The 20,652-nt window shown below is 36.8% G+C and overlaps 1 protein-coding gene across 13 annotated transcripts in view; it reads right to left on the bottom strand.

Moving 5' to 3' along the window:
* Positions 1-641: 641 nt before the first annotated feature.
* TCF12 (transcription factor 12) overlaps positions 642-20,652 on the bottom strand; it is a 320,504-nt gene continuing 300,493 nt past the window's right edge. For 6 of the 13 annotated variants that reach the window (XM_088797234.1, XM_088797233.1, XM_088797237.1 and 3 more), the window contains 5 exons: positions 15,144-15,258; positions 14,050-14,230; positions 9,589-9,821; positions 5,805-5,958; positions 642-2,986 (listed from right to left, as the gene is read on the bottom strand). In XM_088797234.1, coding sequence (XP_088653360.1) covers positions 5,816-5,958; positions 9,589-9,821; positions 14,050-14,230; positions 15,144-15,258 — 672 coding nt within the window. In that variant the 3' untranslated portion in view covers positions 642-2,986; positions 5,805-5,815. The remainder of the gene's footprint in view (positions 2,987-5,804; positions 5,959-9,588; positions 9,822-14,049; positions 14,231-15,143; positions 15,259-20,652) is intronic. The other 7 variants (XM_088797235.1, XM_088797238.1, XM_019732254.3 and 4 more) reach the window with 2 other exon arrangements.

Genomic DNA, 20,652 nt, shown 5'->3' with positions numbered 1-20,652 from the left:
GAACTTTTTATCTGAAAAACAGTAAGGAATACCATTCCCTAATTATAACATAGGCTTTGTGTGGGAAAAGGGACATACACCATGTGAAAGTGCTTTGAAGGATGCTGAATTGAAAAGCCTCATCTGAGTCTTTTCCCATCTTCGTTTTTCTCTAGATCTGCAAATGAGTCGATTTTTAACTACTAATTGATGTTTGGTCAACTTTCAGGGAGCGGCTAAAAGGCCTCTATCAGTAAAGAGAGAAAGAGGAGAAACAGACATCCCAGAGAAGCTACAGACTTGATTACCAACTTATTTCTACAAGTCTGATTCTGTCCTGCCAGGTTTCCCAAGTAGATAATGTCGCAGATAATGCAGACAGGAAAAGCAGGGTGGGTCTTAAAATTCTCACCACACATACAAAAAAGCAACTATGCGAGGTGATGGATGTGTTAACTAACCTTACTGTGGTGATCATTTTGCAATATATACATATAGCAAATTATTGTGCTGTATACCTTAAACTTTACAGTATTATATGTCAATTATATTTCAAGAAAGCTGGGGAAAAAAGCAGTGTGGACATTTCTGGGAGGAATGAGATGGAGGAAAAAATGCATTATTCTTTGAGAGGAATGTAAAAAACTCACTAGCTTACTATGTTAAAAAAAGATGGCACATTTATTGCTACATAAATGTTATATACATATTGTGTTTTCTGTTACAGTGACAGAAAAAATTTTGAACTTCTTGCTGCTGGTTGAAAGGTTTATCAATAATACCTTAAATTTGACACAGGATACAAATCTGCAGTAAACCAACAATGGAAACTGGAGAACAAGATGAGAAGCAATTCATCTCGGACAATTAGCTCTTACAATACTCCATAGGTACTACACGGTATGCTAGAATCCTACTATGGTCTTAAAATGCTATTGTAAATTTCTGATATTAATGAACAGGTTATGGTAAATAACCCTACATTTTTACTACCTAATATAATAAAATAAAGTAAGAAACTTTTTACTGAAAACTTTTCGATTTCAAAAATCTAGAAAGAGTAATATTTAGAATTCAAGAAATTTTCTTACAAGATTATTGTATAAAAGACTAGCTACAGTGAAAAATAAGCCAAATGTTTTTTTCTTTCTATTTTATGAAGGAAAGCTTCTGGGCATACTGCAAAGTCTAATATAGCGAAAAAGACAACAAGCTCCGAAGAAAAAAAGGCCAGGCAGTGGCGTATGTTCACTCACACATCATAAGCAACAATTTCTGTTTAGCTGATTAACACTGAAATGAAGAACAAGGCCACAGATAGAGTCTGATGTAATTGGAGGATATATGCAAAATAAAGTAACCAAAAAGTCCACTACGTTTACAAAAGACTGATTTGTTAGGAATTGTCCTGATTGGAGGATCTGACGTTCTGTTTTGTTTTTGTTCTTTCAGATTAACAGAAATCTTTACGTTACATAGTGATTTGGGTCCTTTCTTCTGTGTGCGGACTGCCACTGTTGATATTGGCGGAATTATTATGCCAAGTCAACATTGTTTAGCATGTTTTTCTCTCCCAGGTTTGTTGAGGTGGAAGACAGATTTCATGGAAGTTTGAAGTTATTATTATGTCTTAAAAAACAACTCTTAAGAATTAGAGACACAGGGTGCCTGAATGCACACTATTAAGATGGACTGACAAGTACTGGTTCAATGCTGATCTGGCTCATCTTCTCGGGACAGGGGCAGATGGTTTGCAGTTGATTAAATCACCCATTGAATCTCTCCCTACTGACCAGCCATCCAAATGACAGAGAAATAAAGGCTAGGATAAGGAAACATGGGTGACCATTGCTCTTGTATTCCGTTAAGTAATTAGCCTCAGAGTGGTGTGTTCATTTATCACACTACCTGCCTTGGTGACTACTGAGTTTTGTTATGTTCGCCATAACCACAGCCTGAAAATCTTCTTTGTATTTTTAAATCCATTTTGTGCTTACTTATAGCTAACACTTTACAAGTACTATACGTAGTACTTACTGCTTGGAAAACAAAGCAATTTCTAAATAGTAGATTCTTCCCTTGTAATTTATACTTTTTGCTATTACAAGCTTTACTATGAAATCTAGAAGCTTGAAAAGTCTTGGTTATTATTAGAAATAAAGCAATATTTATTTGGGGGGAAAATCCAGGGGACAAAATTTCCCCTTTCAAAATCTTAGCTAGGCTCTGGTCACAGATGGTCTCTGCTGATCTTTGTAAGGTAAGTATGCAAAGCACGTTGGGCTACATGGAGGCTTCTGGACTGTGACCATAAACTATTCAGATTCAGAGACCAAATATAACACCCACAAAGAGAAAATAAAAATGAATGAAAAAATGAGCAAGAGAAATGCTATACCAAGTAATATTTTCCTATTTCATGGAAAACACTATTTATATGGCAAAAGGATAGGAGAGGGCAACAAAAGACTTTTCCCTTCCTTTTTAAGACACTAATAGGTATGCCAGGAATGCTAAGGGCCAATGGTTGTCACTGCTTTGTTCTCTGCACGTGAACAGTTTTAACGAATGCTGGCATCAGCTGAGTGTAGATCAGCTTTCCACATCAACTTTTTCCCTTTATGTGTAGACCTTACAGTTCCATAACAATAAATAAAATCTGTAGTTACAATGCATTTGTCAATTCAGTTTAGGCACAAGGCAACTTCCACGGTGAGTGGAGAGATTGAGACAGTCTCTGATTGTGCAGAAGCGACACACTGCTTGCAACAAAGTGATATGTTGCCAATGGGCTGACGTTCGTTCTATCTGATGAGCTTCCTGTCTTCACTTCTGATGGAAGTGTTGACCAGTTGCTTTGATCGTAGGATTAAATTTGAGTTTCTTGCTTCAAGTGTTTTGTTTTTTCTTCTCCCTCCTATCAGGTTTGTGTCTTCAGATAATCTGAGTTGTCCAAGTCCTTATGAGGAGAGGTCACCTTCTATCTAGCCTACTGATAACTCTGGAACTGTGGCAGAGAGAGCCAAGGGAGAGAACAGAACCAATTAGGACATCATCGTTAAAAATAAACACCTTCCCAGAAAAAAAACAACAACAAGTTGGTATTCCTCATTTATACCCAGGTTTATAGTAAATTAGCAGTCTGCTAAATGTATAAATGAGCTTCTTTCTTTCAAGTAGTAATTGAAACGGTTTTACTTGGTGTATGTGGTTAGATTTTTTAAAGAAGATCATGTGATTACAGAATCACAAGTTACAGGATTACACAACAGCTGTGACAATTATGCAAACCTTGATTCTGGCAACATTTGAGTTGGCAATACCTGAGCTTTGAGGTTCTACTCATCCATTTCATAGTGTGGAGACAATGTTAAAGCACACATTTACTGCTGAATCCAGTCCATCACGCTGTGTTAATACTTTACAGCTATCTCCTTTAAATGGAAAGTTTGAAGGCAGGGACCACTTTGTATTCATTTTCACACTGGTCCCAGTTCCTGGTCGATAGTAGTGCCCAATAAATGTTTGCTCAAACAATTTTTAAGAAAATTTTACTCTATTATAGTAAAAATTTTCTTCATATTTATATTCTCAATATAATGTACACAGTAACTCTGAAATTTTCCATTTTAGCCATTTTTTTTGGATGGAAATAGCTTTAGGAAGAATCATACTTTTCACTTCCTTACTAAGTAACCACTCTTGTTCTGCAACAGACTGATGCTCTTAGGGATGGATAACAGACACTCAGAGCTACCTGCCTTACATTATGTGGTGCTCAATTCTCCTGCTTTTACAGTCATTCAGTTTGTGGTCATTTATCAGCTATTTTGGTGCTAGCAGTTGTTTTCCTGCTGCCCAGTCTCTTGCTTGTGTTAATTTGCTATCTAGTTTTATAAAGAATTGAAGGTTATCAGATAAAACCAGATAATTACCTTTATGAAATTATCAACCTTTAAGACATATTTTAAGATAATAAACATTAACCTATAAAATCCAATGGAACAAAGGGCATTTACTACATTTCTTAAAAAAAAGGGGGGGGGATTCCTCACCTCTTCTTGACATGTGAGAATGTTCAAGGTTCAATTTTAATCTAAGTGGGGGAATTTCCTCATTATAGAGATAAGGGTAGAGATATGAAAGCAGTATGAGATACAGAAGCAGTAAAAGAGCAGGAAGTAAACAGAAGGGGTAAAGAGAGATGTGAGGTGGGGACAGAGAGTTGAAAGAGAAAGAGCTAGAGAGACTAGGAGGAGAGTAAGAACAAATGAGAGAGAGAGAGAGAGAGAGAGAGAGAGAGAGAGAGAGAGAGACAGGCTCTGAGATAAAGCATTCTTTTCACAGTCCGGTGATTACCCGGGACCTAAACATAAGAAGTTAACCTTTGTCACTCTTCTTTGAAATGATGTGCCAATATAGAAAGTCACTTTTTCATTGAGAAATAGTAGCGTGTTTTTATTTTAAAACTTGAATGTTTATTTTTGAACAAAAATATTTATTTTTTTCATGATATTCTGTATTTTCCACAGCATATGAAAAAATGGCTTGGGTTTTAGAGGATCTGCAAGTTAACTGGCTCTTGCTGGAAGTCTCTCTGACGTGTGTAATGATTATTTAGGATGCTGAATATTTTTTGTGGGGGCCGTGGCTTAGTTTTTTTCTCCAGTGTGCTAATGTTAGAATTATAATTGACTTAAATAATTACATCGGCATTCCTCTTCTTGTCCCCAGATGAAATCTTCGGTTTTGGTTGAGTTTGGTCCTAGGAAGGACACATGTAGAAGTGGTAGGAACCAAATTTTTCAGGAAAGGGTGATTGACTAATGTTCGCAGTTTACAAAATATTCTACCAAATTCCAGACTTTCAGCTCAAAATGACAGCCACAAAGCTGACCAAATAAAATTCTACTTGAAATTTTTTTCCTGCTCCACGCCTGCCACCCATTCACTTCCTTACTGCTATTCATGTGCCGATGAATCCATGCTGCTAGCTGAAGTGTTACTGATCAAAATACTGAATTACAGCCTATATTAATTTTTGCCACCTAAATAATAACTTTACAACTTAGAATATATCTACACAACTTAGATAATGTGAATGTATATAGTTAAGAAAAAGATGATTCACATTAACTACTTGGGCAATAACCTTGTATTACTTTTATCACTTTGTTAAAAAACAAAACAAAAACAACAACACACAAGGAAGTGAATTGTGTTTAGTCCACGAAGAGGAAGACAAAAAAAGTCTTTCAACAAGTGAAATTCCAGAGAGAGGGCATTCTGGTTCTATTATATATAACACCTTTACATTCATTAGTAGATTCCAGAAGGTGCAACTGGTATGCTCCCAGGGAAGGAAGATGCATGTTACAAATGTGCGTTATTGATCCAAATAGAAACAAGCAGTAACTCTTGTGTATAAAGATTTCATGGCAAAGAAGAGGTAGATGGTTAACAGCAAACTGGTTTATGATACAGTCAAGTATTTCTGAGTAATGAGGAATATGAGTGGTAGCAAAATAGTTTTTTTGATGGAAGAGTCATTGCACTATTTTCTTCTTGCATCAGAATGACAGTCATGCAGAGTATACATGACGATCCAGAAGAGGAGAACCCCAAATTCTTTATAATAATCACAGGATACTCTCATACTTGGAGGAGAACAGTGATTTGGTATAAAATGTCCCTGGCTCTCTGATTATACAACAGAAAGGTAAACACGTGACCTTTACCATGACCCGTGCCTGTTCAAAGGTTCTAACTCAGTTTAAGATAAATCAGGTGATTTCCTTATACTTTCTTTTCATACCCTTACTTACCTGGCTGATGTTTACATATGACCCATAGGGTTGGTAGTTTCACTAAGCCCAGGATGGGTTCCTGGCAGTGTGGTTGGCGGCTCTGCCGATACGGCAGAAACTTTTTCTTCTTCCCTTCTCTTAAGGCAGGCTGCTTTGGGGTTAAGATTCCTCTCTGAAACAGGAAAATAATTTGTGTCATTACAGTCATACGTTATGATTCAGAGACTCTTAGGTCTTAAACTGAGCAAACTGCTGTTATGTTTTCTTTCTGTGGGTTTTACTGTATGGTAATCCAAGAGTGAGACATTATTACTCAGGAATTCCTAAATCTGGAGGTCATTTCTCTAGAAAAGAATTGCCGACTTTCTTTGAAGATGGGGTTAATATACTCTGCTGCCGGCATTAGGGAAGAAAGCAGGACACAGGCTAAGGGTTTCACTGTTCACCTCCATGCCTCATTCCTTCTCTGCTCTTCTTGGTGTTCCAGATTTGCAGCCTTTCTGATTTCATTTTTTCTGGAAAATACTCCTCCTGTCTTATAGTGAAAGGGAAGAGAGGGCAGAAACAGTGAAGTAGAGAGGAGACTTAGGGAACCAATTTTTCCATGGCAGACCTCCAATTAGGCATCTGTTCTAGGTCTGACGTCTCCTCTAATAATCAGTACGTCCGAAGGCGAGAGGCTGGCAGGGCTGGGGGCTCTGTGTGGCAAAACGTTCTGCTTCTTGTTGGTATTCCTTCCTGCTCCACTTAATTTCTTGCCTAATAAGTCAGTTACCACACTCTACTTTTTCACACATTTTTTGCTCTCTCATCTGCGATTGTTTTCTCTTCCATCTGTCCTTGTGGGTTAATGCCACTTTTATTAATTTCAGTGTGATTTTAGTAAGGAGTAGAGTATTATCAATGACTACGTTAAGACTACCTACCATGTGTGACCATCTCATTGCAACTAAATTAAAATCTAGTGGGTGTAGGACTTGGAAATTTATTTGGGAAAAGAAAAAGCCCTAGGTGATTCTGGAACCAGCCAGATTTGGGAACCACTGTCCTAGTTCACTCATCTTCAAATTCACTAAGAGACGAGGAAACCAAAATTGTAATAGTTCTGCTGTCCCTAAACTATCACCTGAAGAGAAGTGAGCTGATAGCGCTGACCAGTGAAAGAGTTTGACGGGGAAGTGTTTGGCCAGATATTTAATCTTTAGTAAAGCTGAGCGTACAAACATGAAGTTAATATGTGAAATCTGCTGAGGATTGGTAAAATTGTGATGGTAAAATTAGTCATGATAATATAAAGGCTTACAGTGGCAATGGCGGGGACGAGATGGGATTTAATATGTGGGGTACCATGGCACAAAAAGTGCTCTGGCAAAATCTGAGGCCTGGAAGAAAAGCTACTCTTCGGCTCTTGTCAAGATACACTGCTTGGCCTGGGTGTGACTGCCCTCCTGGCACAACCACTTGTCCAGCGATGGTGAGTTGTGCGTAGCCAGATACAATGTTGGAGCACCAACCCAGCCCATACAAGAGCCTAAGGGAGACATGTAAACAAAATGTATGTCTTTCTAGAAACTGCTGGGCCCAGGCACTGCGGGGGTATGGCCCCCGCAGCGATGAAAAAGTTCTCAAAAGTGAACAGGTTACCAAAACAACTCAGAACTGCTGGAGATAAAGTCCAGGGAAGGACAGTGGCTACATCAAACTTTGAGGGGATCGCCACACATAAGGCACAAGTATTGGGGGCTGCAGGAAGGGTCAGAAAGCCTGTTTGATTGCCAGCCATCAGAGTGCCTTGTAAGGAGTCTCACGTGGATCCCAAGGCTTTTACATTAAGTCGTAAAATAAAGGCTCTGGCTTTGAAGCCCAGAGTCTGAGGGTGGGAGGAAGGTAGGCCTTTATGAATATTAAAGTAGTCCCTGATGAATTTACAGTTCATTGTATTTAAGTTTTGTTCAAACTCTAATTAGTCAACGGCTTCTCATACAGAGCTTTCCAGAAATGGCTGAAAAAGTCAGCATCCAGAACAGTGACTAGAAAGTTATTAGGCAGCTGTAAGAACCTAGATGTTAGATCCTCGCTCAGATTCAGCTTTGCTCTTCTAGGTACTTGAGTGGAACCACTACAAAGTCAAATTTTACAAATGAATAAGATCCACCTAGGCATGGTAGAGTTCGTAACTTTTTTCAAACACTGGGGTGGTTCTCATTTTTATGGCTTGGATGTATCTGAGAGTAGGTACTTCCGATCTTTAAAAAAAAGTTTTTAAAAACACAAATGACTCTAGCTCTAATAAACTGTGGGAAGGCAAGATGTTGTACAGAAATAGTACTGTTGTCCAGACAGCAAGACTTTCACAGTCCAGACAGAGGCAGAAGTCTTGACAATATATAAGTAGAGCCAGGGAAGAAAATATCTTGGGTGGCACAAGATGTGCGTAGTTGGACCACTGAACACAGCTATCTTGCTACTACCTTCAGAGTGAGACAAAGGGTGTCAAGACACAATCGAAGAAGAATATTTGGTAAAGTGACAGGGGATACTGAAGGTTCAAGGAACAACTGCTCCTGCCCTAGATGAGCTGTCAATAATCAGAAAGTCTTCATGAGTATCGCAGGTAGTCTATAACTCTTTGAAGATAGGTTTCATTTACACTTACCCTTTACAGATATTTCAAGGGCCTTAAGACAATAGGAGCAAGTATCTGGCTTTAGTGGTAGGTTGGTTATGCATGAAATAATCTATCACTCTCATTCATTAAATATATTCGAGGTAAGTGGATGGATATTTAATTACTGTTGTATGTTTTTCTGAAAATGTGTTCCAGTTCACTAACTCTGGTTTCTTTAAAAAGAGTAGTCTTCCTGGAACCAATACTGAAGGTCCACGACTATATAGTTGTCAACCATCTGTCTACTCCTGTTCTTTTTTCTTTTCCAACTGTCTTTTTAAATAAAATCTTACACAAACATCCAATAAATAAGACAGAATTGCTCTCAATGAAGAGAGGCTAGAGGTAGGTTCTGAAACTTAAGGTCACATCTATAAATTCTTTGCAAAAAGGCTTAGTATGAAGCATTCGTAACTTTGGGTGAGATGATACATAAGTAACATGCAAAAGAGCAAGCTCAATGGTAGAACCTTTCAAGGTCTTGCATTAATCGATAACTTGGGGTCTAGCACATAGCTGGTTAGGACAGAGGAGGTGTGCAATAAATGCTTATTCAAAAAATGAAGTTTCAAAGTATCTTCAGGATTCCATCAAAACTCTTGAAAAGGAAAACAGCTGGGGGAGTTGTCAGAGTGGATGGGCCTATATAAATCATACTTTTGCCCTCAGGGACAGACTAGCCTCCCAAGTTCATGGAATTCCTCATCAGGGATAAACAAAGAAGCCCTGCGACCTTGCTGACATGGGCATAAAGGACATCCATATGAGGCAGAGCAAGAGGAGCTGTGGCCAGGCTTCCTGTTAAGCAGTACACCTGTAGGTGCCCCAGGGAAAAGCAGGCAAGACACCGAGCAGAGGAGAGAGGGAGGACAGGTCCAGGTAGGTAAATCAACAGTGTGGGAGATCAGGGTCAGTAAGAACAAAAGGCGCAGAGCAGCAGGCGGAGGTGGCTGTTCTCCGGTTACACAGGGCTACTCTCTACCGATCTGTGGGAAGCATGCAGCCTATGGATATTGACCAACACAGTGAGACAGAGGTGACAAAACTAGAGAGAACCTTGGTTCAGAAGACGCACAACTGGCCTGTCTGCCCACCTGAGGCAGAACGTTATGGCTCTCTGCTGAACCTACTTACCTCTGACTTGCTGTTCTAGACTAAGAATGACTGCCACGGCCTGATGAAGAATAAGAAGCTTTGTTTGGGGTTTTTCACTCTTTAAATGAAGCTGACACATTCGACCAAGCTCTTTGAATGCCTCATTAATATCCCGCACACGCAAGCGTTCTCTGGCATTGTTAGCCATCCGCCTTTCCTTCTCCCTTTCTATCTTCTGTTCTGGGTTCAAATCCTCATCTTCATTAGTGCTGCTGGAAAACAAAGTAACAACTTCTATTAGGTCCCCTATAAAGCACAGATAGGCTTACTGTACACAATTATAAAGTATAAAGATGTAAATGAAAATTACCTATACATTTTACCAAACAGTGATAGCTACACTTCACAATTCTTTCCAGTCTTCCTTCAATGCACATATAGAGTTATATAGTTGAAATTACACCACATCCATTTTTAAATGCTTTTTTCATTGCACATTACAGCATGAAGACTTCCCCACATTAGTGAAACTCTTCATAAGCATAATCTGAACAACTACGTCCTCTTCCAGCACCTGCTACTCAAAACGTGCTCAGCAGCATCAGCAGCACTAGGAGCTCGTTAAAAATGGAATCTCAGGTTCTACTCAAACCTACTGCATCAGAAGCTACATTTTAACAAGATCACCAGCTGATTCACGTACATTAAAGTTTGAGAAGTAAATCAATGTATTAATTTGTTTAACCTGTGCTCTTACATATATTCTGGCAGTCACTTGGTGAAGAGGAAGAAAAGGTTAAGACATAGAGTGAGAGGGGCCGGCCCGGTGGCTCAGGCGGTTGGAGCTCCATGCTCCTAACTCCGAAGGCTGCCGGTTCCATTCCCACATGGGCCAGTGGGCTCTCAACCACAAGGTTGCCAGTTCGATTCCTCAACTCCCGCAAGGGATGGTGGGCTGTGCCCCCTGCAACTAGAAACGGCAACTGGACCTGGAGCTGAGCTGCGCCCTCCACAACTAAGACTGAAAGGACAACAACTTGAAGCTGAACGGCACCCTCCACAACTAAGACTGAAAGGACAACAACTTGAAGCTGAACGGCACCCTCCACAACTAAGACTGAAAGGACAACAACTTGACTTGGAAAAAAAGGCCTGGAAGTACACACTGTTCCCCAATAAAGTCCTGTTCCCCTACCCCAATAAAAAACAAACAAAAAAAACACACAAAAAAACATAGAGTGAGAGAAGTAGCTCAGAAAATGACTACGTTTTGTTCCCGAGAGAAGTATCATCATCAGTGGTGATGATTTAAAACACAGGTGAATCAGAACAATTTTTCTGAAGGACAAACTGGCAAAATAAATCCAAAGCCTTAAAATCTTCATTACCTCTTACTCAGCAATTCCAACTTAAGAAATTCATCCTAAGGATATAATTAGAGATGTACATAGAAATTCATGTAACGGAAGTTGATCACAGAAATATTATATTAGGAACACACCGGAGTCCAATAATAGGAGGTGGGTTAGATAAATACAGTATATCTAGACAATGGTCTACTATGTAGCCTCTAAAAAAAATTAAGCTGCAGATTATGCCAAGTAAAAGACGCCAGACACAAAAGACTATATACTGTATGATTCCATTTACATGATTTCTAGAAAAGACAAAACTATGGTGATGGAAAGCAGACCAATGGCTGCCAGGGGATGGGAAAAGATACTGATTACCAAGAGGCATCAGAAAATGTTTTGGCAGAAGTATTCTTCCGCTTTGCAGAAAACAGTCAGGCATAGATGAAAATGTTAAAATTACACTGTTAAATGAAAAAAGTTGAAATTATAAAAATTATATCCAGTTTAATTCCAATTTAAACTATTATTTATGGAAAATGAGATATTCATTGAAAAGTAAACAGTGGTTAATTCTGGGTAGTGGAGTTTCTTGTGAGTTTTGTGTATACTTTTATGTATTTTCCAAATTTCTGTAGTGAAAATGCACTAAGATATCAGAAAAAAACATTTGAGGGAAATGCTTTGGAATAAATTGTAGAAAATTCTATATACATTTCAGAAATAAATTACTGAGCAGAACCTTAAAATGATGTGCACAGAGAACAGATGTTTCCACCTCTTTTCTAATACCTCTAACTCCTTGGAATAAAGAGTAAGAACAAAATAGATTCGTACTAGCTAATTGTCAAGAATTACATAAGAGTATTTAGTAACAAAGAATCACTAGCTGTTGGACTTCAATTGGACTTTTACAAATCATCGAGCCCAAAGATTTCCAAATGTGGCCATTTATCAGAATCTTCAGGAGCACTGAGCAAAAATATAGCTTCCAAAGGTCCCACTATCAGAGATACTGATTTAGTGAGCTTGGGCTGGGGGACCAGTCACTTGTACTTCAAAAATGTTTCGGGAGTCTTTGTAGCAGCATTGAAAACCACTGTAAGATCCTGAGAAATTAGTGACCTCCCCAGGATTCCATAGTCAACTAGTGACAGTGGAATGACAAGGATCCAGGATGGTGTCCCACAGAAGGAAACCTACACCACACCCCTAAAATTACCATCATCATGACAACTATAGTGTATTTACTGAGTATGACACAGTGTGAAGAGGGCTTTATATGCATGGTTTTCAGTTTATTCCCACAAGAATCCCACAACAGAAATTCCCTTTTAGAGAAGAAGGAACCAAAAGCTCAGAGAGCTTTTATTTTATTTCGAGGTTTAGTGTGAGTTTAATGAATTGCTAAATACTATGGCCTCCCTGTAATTTTTAAATATTTTTTTCAGTCTTGACCTGGCCTCTTCCTTGTATCCTTAGTTACAGGAGTTCTGTTCGGCTAGTCTTCAGCTGGTTCTCCAGGTTGACTGTTCTGTAATTTAGTTGTAATTTTAATGTGGTCATTAGGTGCCAAGCACAGCGTTTACCCACTCTGCCATCTTCCATGTGTAAAACCCAAGTTAGTCTCACTTTGTCCAAAGGACATATTAATTAGTAACCTATTATACTGCCTTCTCAATTTCTGATGACCTATAACAGGGCTCAATAAATTATGGCTGGTAAGCTGGCTACCTGTTTTCGTGACTAAAAGCTCATTGGAAGAGGCAGCCTATTCATTTACGTACCGTCTATGGCTGCTTTTCTGCTACAAGGGCAGAGGTAAGTAGCTGTGGACAGAGACCATATGGTCCACAAAAGCAAAAATATGTACTTATCTGGTCCTTTACACAGAAATTTTACCAACCTCCGACCTACAAGATGAGACTGAATGAGGAGAAATCTTGCACATTACTTCCCTTAAAATTTTATTTGAATAATAAAACTATGAAAGAATTAAGATGCCTCAAAGGAGTGGTCTCTAGATTCCATGACCTAGTTTTCACTTCTTCATGCCTCTGTACAACTGAGTACAATGCATATTAAAATGATAGTATTAGAATCTTAAGATTCAATTTTTCCCAAGAGAAATGTTTAAGAGTTGAAAATAGTGAGAATGTCAAAGGCAAAAAGACACCTTTTAAGTATGTGAATACAGGAAGGACCAAGCTCGTTCTTTTAGTTATTTCTACCATACTTACTGTAATCTTCTTTGCACCATAATTTAATACAAAGAACAATGTTTATAGTATAAATGTATGTAACATAGACATATTATTGATAAATGAATATATATACCAAGAAACAGGATGGACCATAAATATACCAAATCATCTAGTTTTAATGTAGAACTAGAAGAAAAATCTGAGGAAAGAATATGGAAATCATTTGAAACTAATAGTGTGGCAATAGCCATACTTCAAAGCAGGGTCAAGTCCAATTTCTAGAAAACCTTCCCCAAACACGTCAGTCCACGTGGAGTACTTCCTTTTCCACACTCTTCCCAAATCATGGTTTAAACCAGGAGTTGGCAGATTTTTTCTATAAAGGGCCAGATAGTAAGTATTTTTAGCTTTGTGGGCCATCTGGTTTCTGCAGCAACTACTCAAAACTGCTACTAATATTGCACTGCAAAAGCAGCCATAGACAATATGCAAATAAATGGGATGTGGAGGTGTTTCAATTAAACTTATTTATAAAAACAGGCAGTGGGCTGGATTTGGCCCATCGGCTATAGTTTGCCAACCCCTGGTTTAAATCATACGATAATCTTACCATATACTTTGCCTTGAAACAATATGTTCCAATATTTATTGATGAAGTGTCTATACTGCACAATTTGTCTTAGCTATTTTGTCCTGTTTTATAGACAAAAGCACTGAGCAGAGAGATCTAATTCTTTTTTATATGTAGCCCCTAAAATAGTGTGGTATAATAGAAAACATAATTTTGCAGTCAGCTTCATGATTCCGTTAGGGATGCTGCTGAGGATGAAATAACAACAAAGTCCCAACAAAGTGTTTCGAACACAGCTGACACTTAATAAATGCATGACACCCTTCAATTTTCCAAGTATTTTCACCCATGGCAAATGAGTAAAATTTAATACCTGGATGCTAACAAATACCTTGTTCTGCCTCTAGATGAAACCTTGATATCTTTTTGGGAGGATTCATCATCTGATTTCATGTCATCCGATGAAGGAGGTTCATGAAGGTTTTCATCTTTCTCTTTGTTTTCAGTCTTGATTTCTGTTGGAACCACAGTTCCAGACTGACTTTGCAAGCCACCTAACAAAGAGGCAAAGAAATATAAAATAAATGTCTAGAGTCATTTATGAATTAGAACTAAGATAGTTAAAAGCTTTCTAGATGATAAATACTAGTTGTTACAGGGCTATGAGAGAAATCTGAAGATGTAGGAAAGTATACTATTTAGACTTAGAAAAAACATGCCCACAAACCTTAGAGAAAATAATTTTTTAAAGCATCTGTATTTAAAAGAACAAGCCCGGCCTTGACGATCAGTCGAATGCTAACTTTCAGGCACTATTTAACAACCGAACAAGGTGTAAAAAACTTGATGGATTTTTAGAAACTGACTTGTAAGATTCTGCCCAGGTAAAGGCAATAAGCTTTAAAATTTTCCTGGATAAACACAATAAAATAGGCACCATGGTTAAATATAACTGGGAGAACTTTACTTTGGTATTCTTAACATTAGCTTATTTGTATTTATTTATAACCTCTATTATAACATTGAACGGTTTGCTTTTTAACAGAACTGTTTCTACAACTGAACTGTTTCTAAACAACAGCTACTATCGCTCAAAGCTCTCAACATACTCGAGACATATCTTTCCCACTGTCTCTAGGGACCAGGGAGACTCAGTCATGAGGGGGCGTGATTAAGGAAGACATACGTGACAGAAGCAGGAACAGGTAAGAAAAAGACCAGTAACAACTGAAGAACAGTTTGCAAGTGGTTCCATCCATTAGTAAGTACCTACAATTTGCCCAGCCCAAAGGGCCAACTGGAACCCTAAATACCTACCCTTCACATTCAGGCAGTAACACTACTGTTTGGAATTCTCCCACCTAAGATGACTCTTGATTCACAGATGTCAATATGTGTGTGAGAAAGGTGACAGTGTTCCAAATGACATCTGTCTGCATTACTGCTGAGAACCAACAATACAGTTACCTCTATAATTTTCTTGTGTCTTATGGTTCAAGTCTGTGCTTGAAGCAGTGACTGCACTAGACAGGACTGAATGATTGCCATTGAGACTGACAGAATCTTCTCGATGAGTTCCAACCTGAAGTTAAAAAAAAAAAAAAAGGCAAGACAGTTCAGGGGCAATATTGTTTAAATTCTCTTACGGGGTTTAATAGAGAAAACAATAGTACTCATCTGAATTTAGCCACTTTTCTCGCATGCCACTTTCCTGGATTTTGGATTTCAAAAGACTTGATAGTAGCTACAAATTTATTTTTTAAAAAAATTAAATTCCAACTTCCAAATTTGATATCCCACAGAAAGTTGCAGCAAATGAGCTAATAGAGACGAGGCACTCCAGAAGCCGTAAAGCACTATACATTATAGGATCTATTAATAATCCTCTGTCAGCCAATGCGAAAATCTATTCCACATACTACTGAAATATATTAAAGTATGCATGAATTTGCATTTAAGAAAACATTGCTAGATTCCAACTAATAATATTTATCTATACTTTGGCATTTCCTTTCCTCACACACACATAGTATCTTGTTTTTCTTCCTCTAAGTGCCTTCCCTCAAAAATTTTAAAGAGCAACATAAGGGAACACAAAGTTAAAAATAACTGAAAACAAAAGTTTACATTGCCAGGCAACAAAAATACCATGTATTTTTATTCTCAGTTTTAATCAAATTTACGGAAGTCCCAATTAACCTGAAATGGGAAGGTAAGGCATGCAACCACCACCAAGTGTTTGGCTGTCGCATTATTTTTAGTTACAAATGAAGCTTTTTATTACAACAGTAGCAGACATGTCACCTAGAAGATTAAGCTTTTAATTAATGAGGTTTATTGCCTGGAGTTATACATGAGAACCACTATTTTTCAATAAATCCTTCAATCTCGGTAAATTGCCCAGTTTTGAATTCCTCTTGAGTAATTAATATACCTTTTTATCTTTCATGACTTTGTATGGATTATACCCTAAGCGGTACCCTAAATACCTCTATACAAGTTTATCCTTTGGTTTCTTATGAGCTATACAAAAGAAACCCAAGTTTTAGGCAATGCAGGCCATTTAGTGGACCAAATGAGAATATATCAGGTCTTCTACCACTTCTTTAAAGAACTGTCTGTCCTCTATCCTTATTCTTATCTTTAATGTAATTTTTAAGAACCCATTTAATGTATCCCACAACTACTTTTAAAATTATTTGAAGATGAGTCATTGCTGAGGAGTAGTTGTATCACTACCCAGTTAGATGATCAAGCATGACTATATCCTTTTTTCTAAACCAGGCAACTTCATCACGCATTAGAATCATTAAATCTTAAAGCTGAGAAGGGGCCACAGAAACTATGACAGATTTATCTCCTTCCCACTTGAAATCTTCCCTAAGCCTTTAGATTTCTCCGCCAAAAACACTTGAGAAAAATCTGAAGAACTAAACCTAACAACCAGTGAAAAAGTGGATTGTGAAAATTGTACTCGAAAGAGAATATTATTTTGAAAATGTTTCATGCTATCCTGTCTCCAGGGCACCCTGGTCATGTTTATTCTTGACACACAAGGTGCTGTCTTGCTAGCTATGAACCAACTCAGTAATCCAAGGGGAAGGTCAGTTCAAAAACCCCATTTTATAAAAACAGGTATGGTATAAATGTATAATATATAGTTGCAAATTCTTTGGGAGCTTAAGATCCGAGGCCTATTCTAAAGATAAACTATTACTAGAACAATTGTGACTGGCTAAAGAAATCACTGCAGGATAAAGTAAAAGCTAAGATTTCTGTGTTTGTCATAATCTTAAAACTTCCTATGATTTTGGTAATATGTGCTAGTTCTGCTCTTACCTAGTATTTTGAGTTATCATACCAAGTAATTTAAAAGGAAATAATCTTTTAAAATTAAACAATTTAAACATGTATATTTACTATACATTCTATGCGTGAAACTCATTTTACAGCTCTGTAAGACAGTCATCATTGAACAGTAACAAACTGAATTTTCACTCATTTGAATGATGATGCATCTGCTGAATTCTTATTTCTTTTTACTTCATTAATATAAATAATTCTTTGATTTTTCTAAATCTCAACTAATAAAAATGTTCTAGCACCTCCTTTCTGATGAAAGGCTTGGCAGACAAAGGATCATTATCTAAACAATAAACCTTAGGGATTTTGACTTGCCCTGAAGGAAAATCAGAAATGTTACTCAATTTGTTTTGGGATATGAATGCCAGCAAATACTTTTGTCTCTATGGACTTCTACAAAGTATTTTCTCACACCAACCTACATCACTGGCTTCCAAAGGAAAAAAAATTAAACCTTTAAAAATTGGCCTTAGACTAGCAAAATGATTGAAGTCTGGAGTTTTTCATGTTAATGAAGTTAGCAGGAACTTTTTCTTTGTAACTTGATTCCCCTTGCAAATGGCCCTCATATATTTTCTGGAGAATTTGACTTTCACAGTTCTTACAGTTCTCTTTAACCCTTGCTCACCCTGGCTCCCACGTCCTTCCTTTAATCTGCAGCTACCCATTCAAATGGCTCTGTGTGTGTACACACACACACACACACACACACACACACCAGGTGTATAAACAGTTCTTTGTCTGAGCTCAGAGCCCGTGAGGCCAGTCAGATAGGAAGGACGCTGTTTAATTGTTCATCTCGTTAGCATACAGCTGACAGGCTGCTTCTACAAGGGAGAAACAGAGGAAGGCAAACCCTTTGGCCTGCTATGCTCAAACTTTCAATGATTTTGAAGAGCTCCATTTCAGAATAAAAGGACCATCCCATTAAATGACATCATCCTGAATTCTAAATCTTCACAATCTGTGTATGGCCTTACTTTTGTGGTAGTACCCTACAAGGGGACCTGTTTTCATTTAATTTGGCCAATGGCTTTAGACCCACAAGGGAAAAATGTTAAATCTAATTAGTTGATGAATAAGGGGTCTTACGAATTAAGGAACAAACTGAAAAGTACTCAGTATGAATTCTTCTGATTCTGAATTCTATTCTAATAATTTATTCTATTTGTACTATTTACTGAATACTAATGATTTAAATTAATCAGCACTAATCTAAAAGTTGATTAAAGGATCTTTATGTACTATATATATTTTGTTTTACCTGAAGAGAGGTTTTATGCTAGGAACTTGGCAGAATTCCATGTTATGTTTCCTTTTTAATGATATTTCCATAATTTATAAACTGTATGGTCTTCCAACTTAAAAAAATGTTGCCATTTTGAACAATTTTGAATTAAAAAAACTGGTTATCAAAATCCTTAAAAGCACTATAATGTGGTCTTCATGAAAAAAAAAATTCTAAATTGCCCATTTAAGAAAAAATAGGTTAGAAGTAAAATACAGTTAAAAATAAACTCCTCAATTCAGCTGACACCTAGACACAGTTTTTACACTATACAAACCTATACTAATAAAATTAAATACTATTTAAACATAAGATTAAAATGATTCCAAATTTATTTTGGTAAGTAACAAAAGTACTAATTTTAAACGAAATATTACCCTATTTGCCTGTTAGTTTTTAATAATCTTAAAGTCTCTTAGAATTTAGAAAAAATAATTTCTCTAACTGCTTTAGGATTTGGAAAATAGACATGATTTACATTTTTAAATCATATAAGGTAGTTTTAAATTCCATGATTTAACATTATTTTCTCTGCTCTCATACAAGAATACCACTCATCTCCAACCACAGCTTAAACAACAATAAACCCAAGCAATACCAAAAAAAAAAAAAAAAAAAAAAGAAAAGAAAAAACAGAGAGAGAGATATGCCTGCATTAAATTCCCTCAGGACTTATAACAACAACAAAAAAATCAAAAGACCTCATGGATGGAATTTCATCCTGTATCATAAATAAGAACTTTTAAAGATTTGCACAAAGCTTCTCTTCTATTAATACAAAAAGCTCCTAATCTAACTTAGTTTTGTTTGAAGTTGAAATCACTGAGGAATAACTGAGTACTTTGTTATTAAAGATAAAAGTGCTATCATGGATTTATCTCAATAGGCCTCAGTATTTTAGATATGACAGCCATAACCAGATGTGACATACAATAATTTTACATTGCTGAGATCTCTTTGTAATACTCAAATGAAAATAACGATTCTACTCCTTTTCAGTTTTCTGCTTAATACCAGTATTTTTTCTTGTCAGCAGTTTATTCCAAGAGTTTATTCTTATACTATATAAATGGGAGCAAAACTAAAGTCCAATGCTGACATTTTAATAGTTCTAAAAACTCTGATTTTGTGCCTTAAAATGTCAACGATAAATCACATCCCAAAAAAGCATCTGACTAAAAGTCTTAAGTTTTATATTTGCATTAAGCAAGTATGGAGAAATCATCAAAAGTACTGAAAAGGAATAGGAAATTAAGTAAATGAAAATGTTAACCCTGTTAAAAAATATGAGCAAATATTAAAATTATGCAAGTCTAGTTACACTAATTACACAAAAAGAAGTAGGAACTACCCATTTCTTAGTTTCTTTTCCCAATATAATAATCTTTTAGGAAATTTAATTTTTGTGTATATTAGGTAGTTAAATGTTAAAAGCATTTCGTGGCTGAAACCTCATTTAATTCTAAACTTTGACATATCAAATCTGTTCAGTTAAACTAGACAATTATTTCATCTATAAGACAATGAGACTGATGCCCTACAGATAAATACTATCTCAGCTGTGGATGACCTGCTGGCATACTCTTGTTAAAATTAAAGACAATATAAACAAAGGTTCTCAGCAACAAAGCTATTTCCTTGACCAAGGACACTACTTTGGTTAACTTGTCCATGTAGTTTTTACACCACAAGTAATCTTGACAGCACTGCAGGCTGGGAGTTGAGCTCTCTGTACCACTTTTATCTTGCCATCAACTCTTATTCTTCCACTCCTGGAGCATTCTGGCTCACCTAAAATAATCAAACTAACAAAACTCCCAAACTACTCATCAAAAAAATAATAAGCAAAAAGTTATAGACTCAAAAAAAAAAACACACAGAAAACAAAAAACACAAAAGAAAACTTGCTAACCCTGGTTTCCTGCATTGTGAATTTAATTTATGTTTAAATCAGGGACTGGGAAAGTATGGTCTGTGGGTGAAGTTCGGTCTGTTTTTGTTTTTTTACAAATAAAGGAACCCTTTTTTGTAATAAAGTTTTATTGTAACACAGCCACACCCATTTGTAGTATCTATGGCTGCTTTCATGTTACAATGTCAGAGTTAAAAAGCTATGACTCAGACTATGTAGTTTATAAAGCTGAAAATAATTATTATTTGGCCTTTTACAGAAAAAGTATGCTGACCCTATTAAATTCCAGGAGAAAAAGCATATCATATTTAAAACCTGCAATTAGGATGGTGATTTATAGTAAATGCTCATTAGGACAAAAATCCAATAGAACAAAAATATCTGAATGTTCTGTGGAGTTACTAAAATGGTAT

Source organism: Rhinolophus sinicus, chromosome 3 (genome assembly GCF_057876585.1).
Source record: "Rhinolophus sinicus isolate RSI-liver-muscle chromosome 3, RSI-T2T, whole genome shotgun sequence".
In the NCBI taxonomy this organism is placed as follows: Eukaryota; Metazoa; Chordata; class Mammalia; order Chiroptera; family Rhinolophidae; genus Rhinolophus; species Rhinolophus sinicus.
Note: the sequence above shows the minus strand (reverse complement) of the source record. Positions and strands in the feature narration are given on the sequence as shown.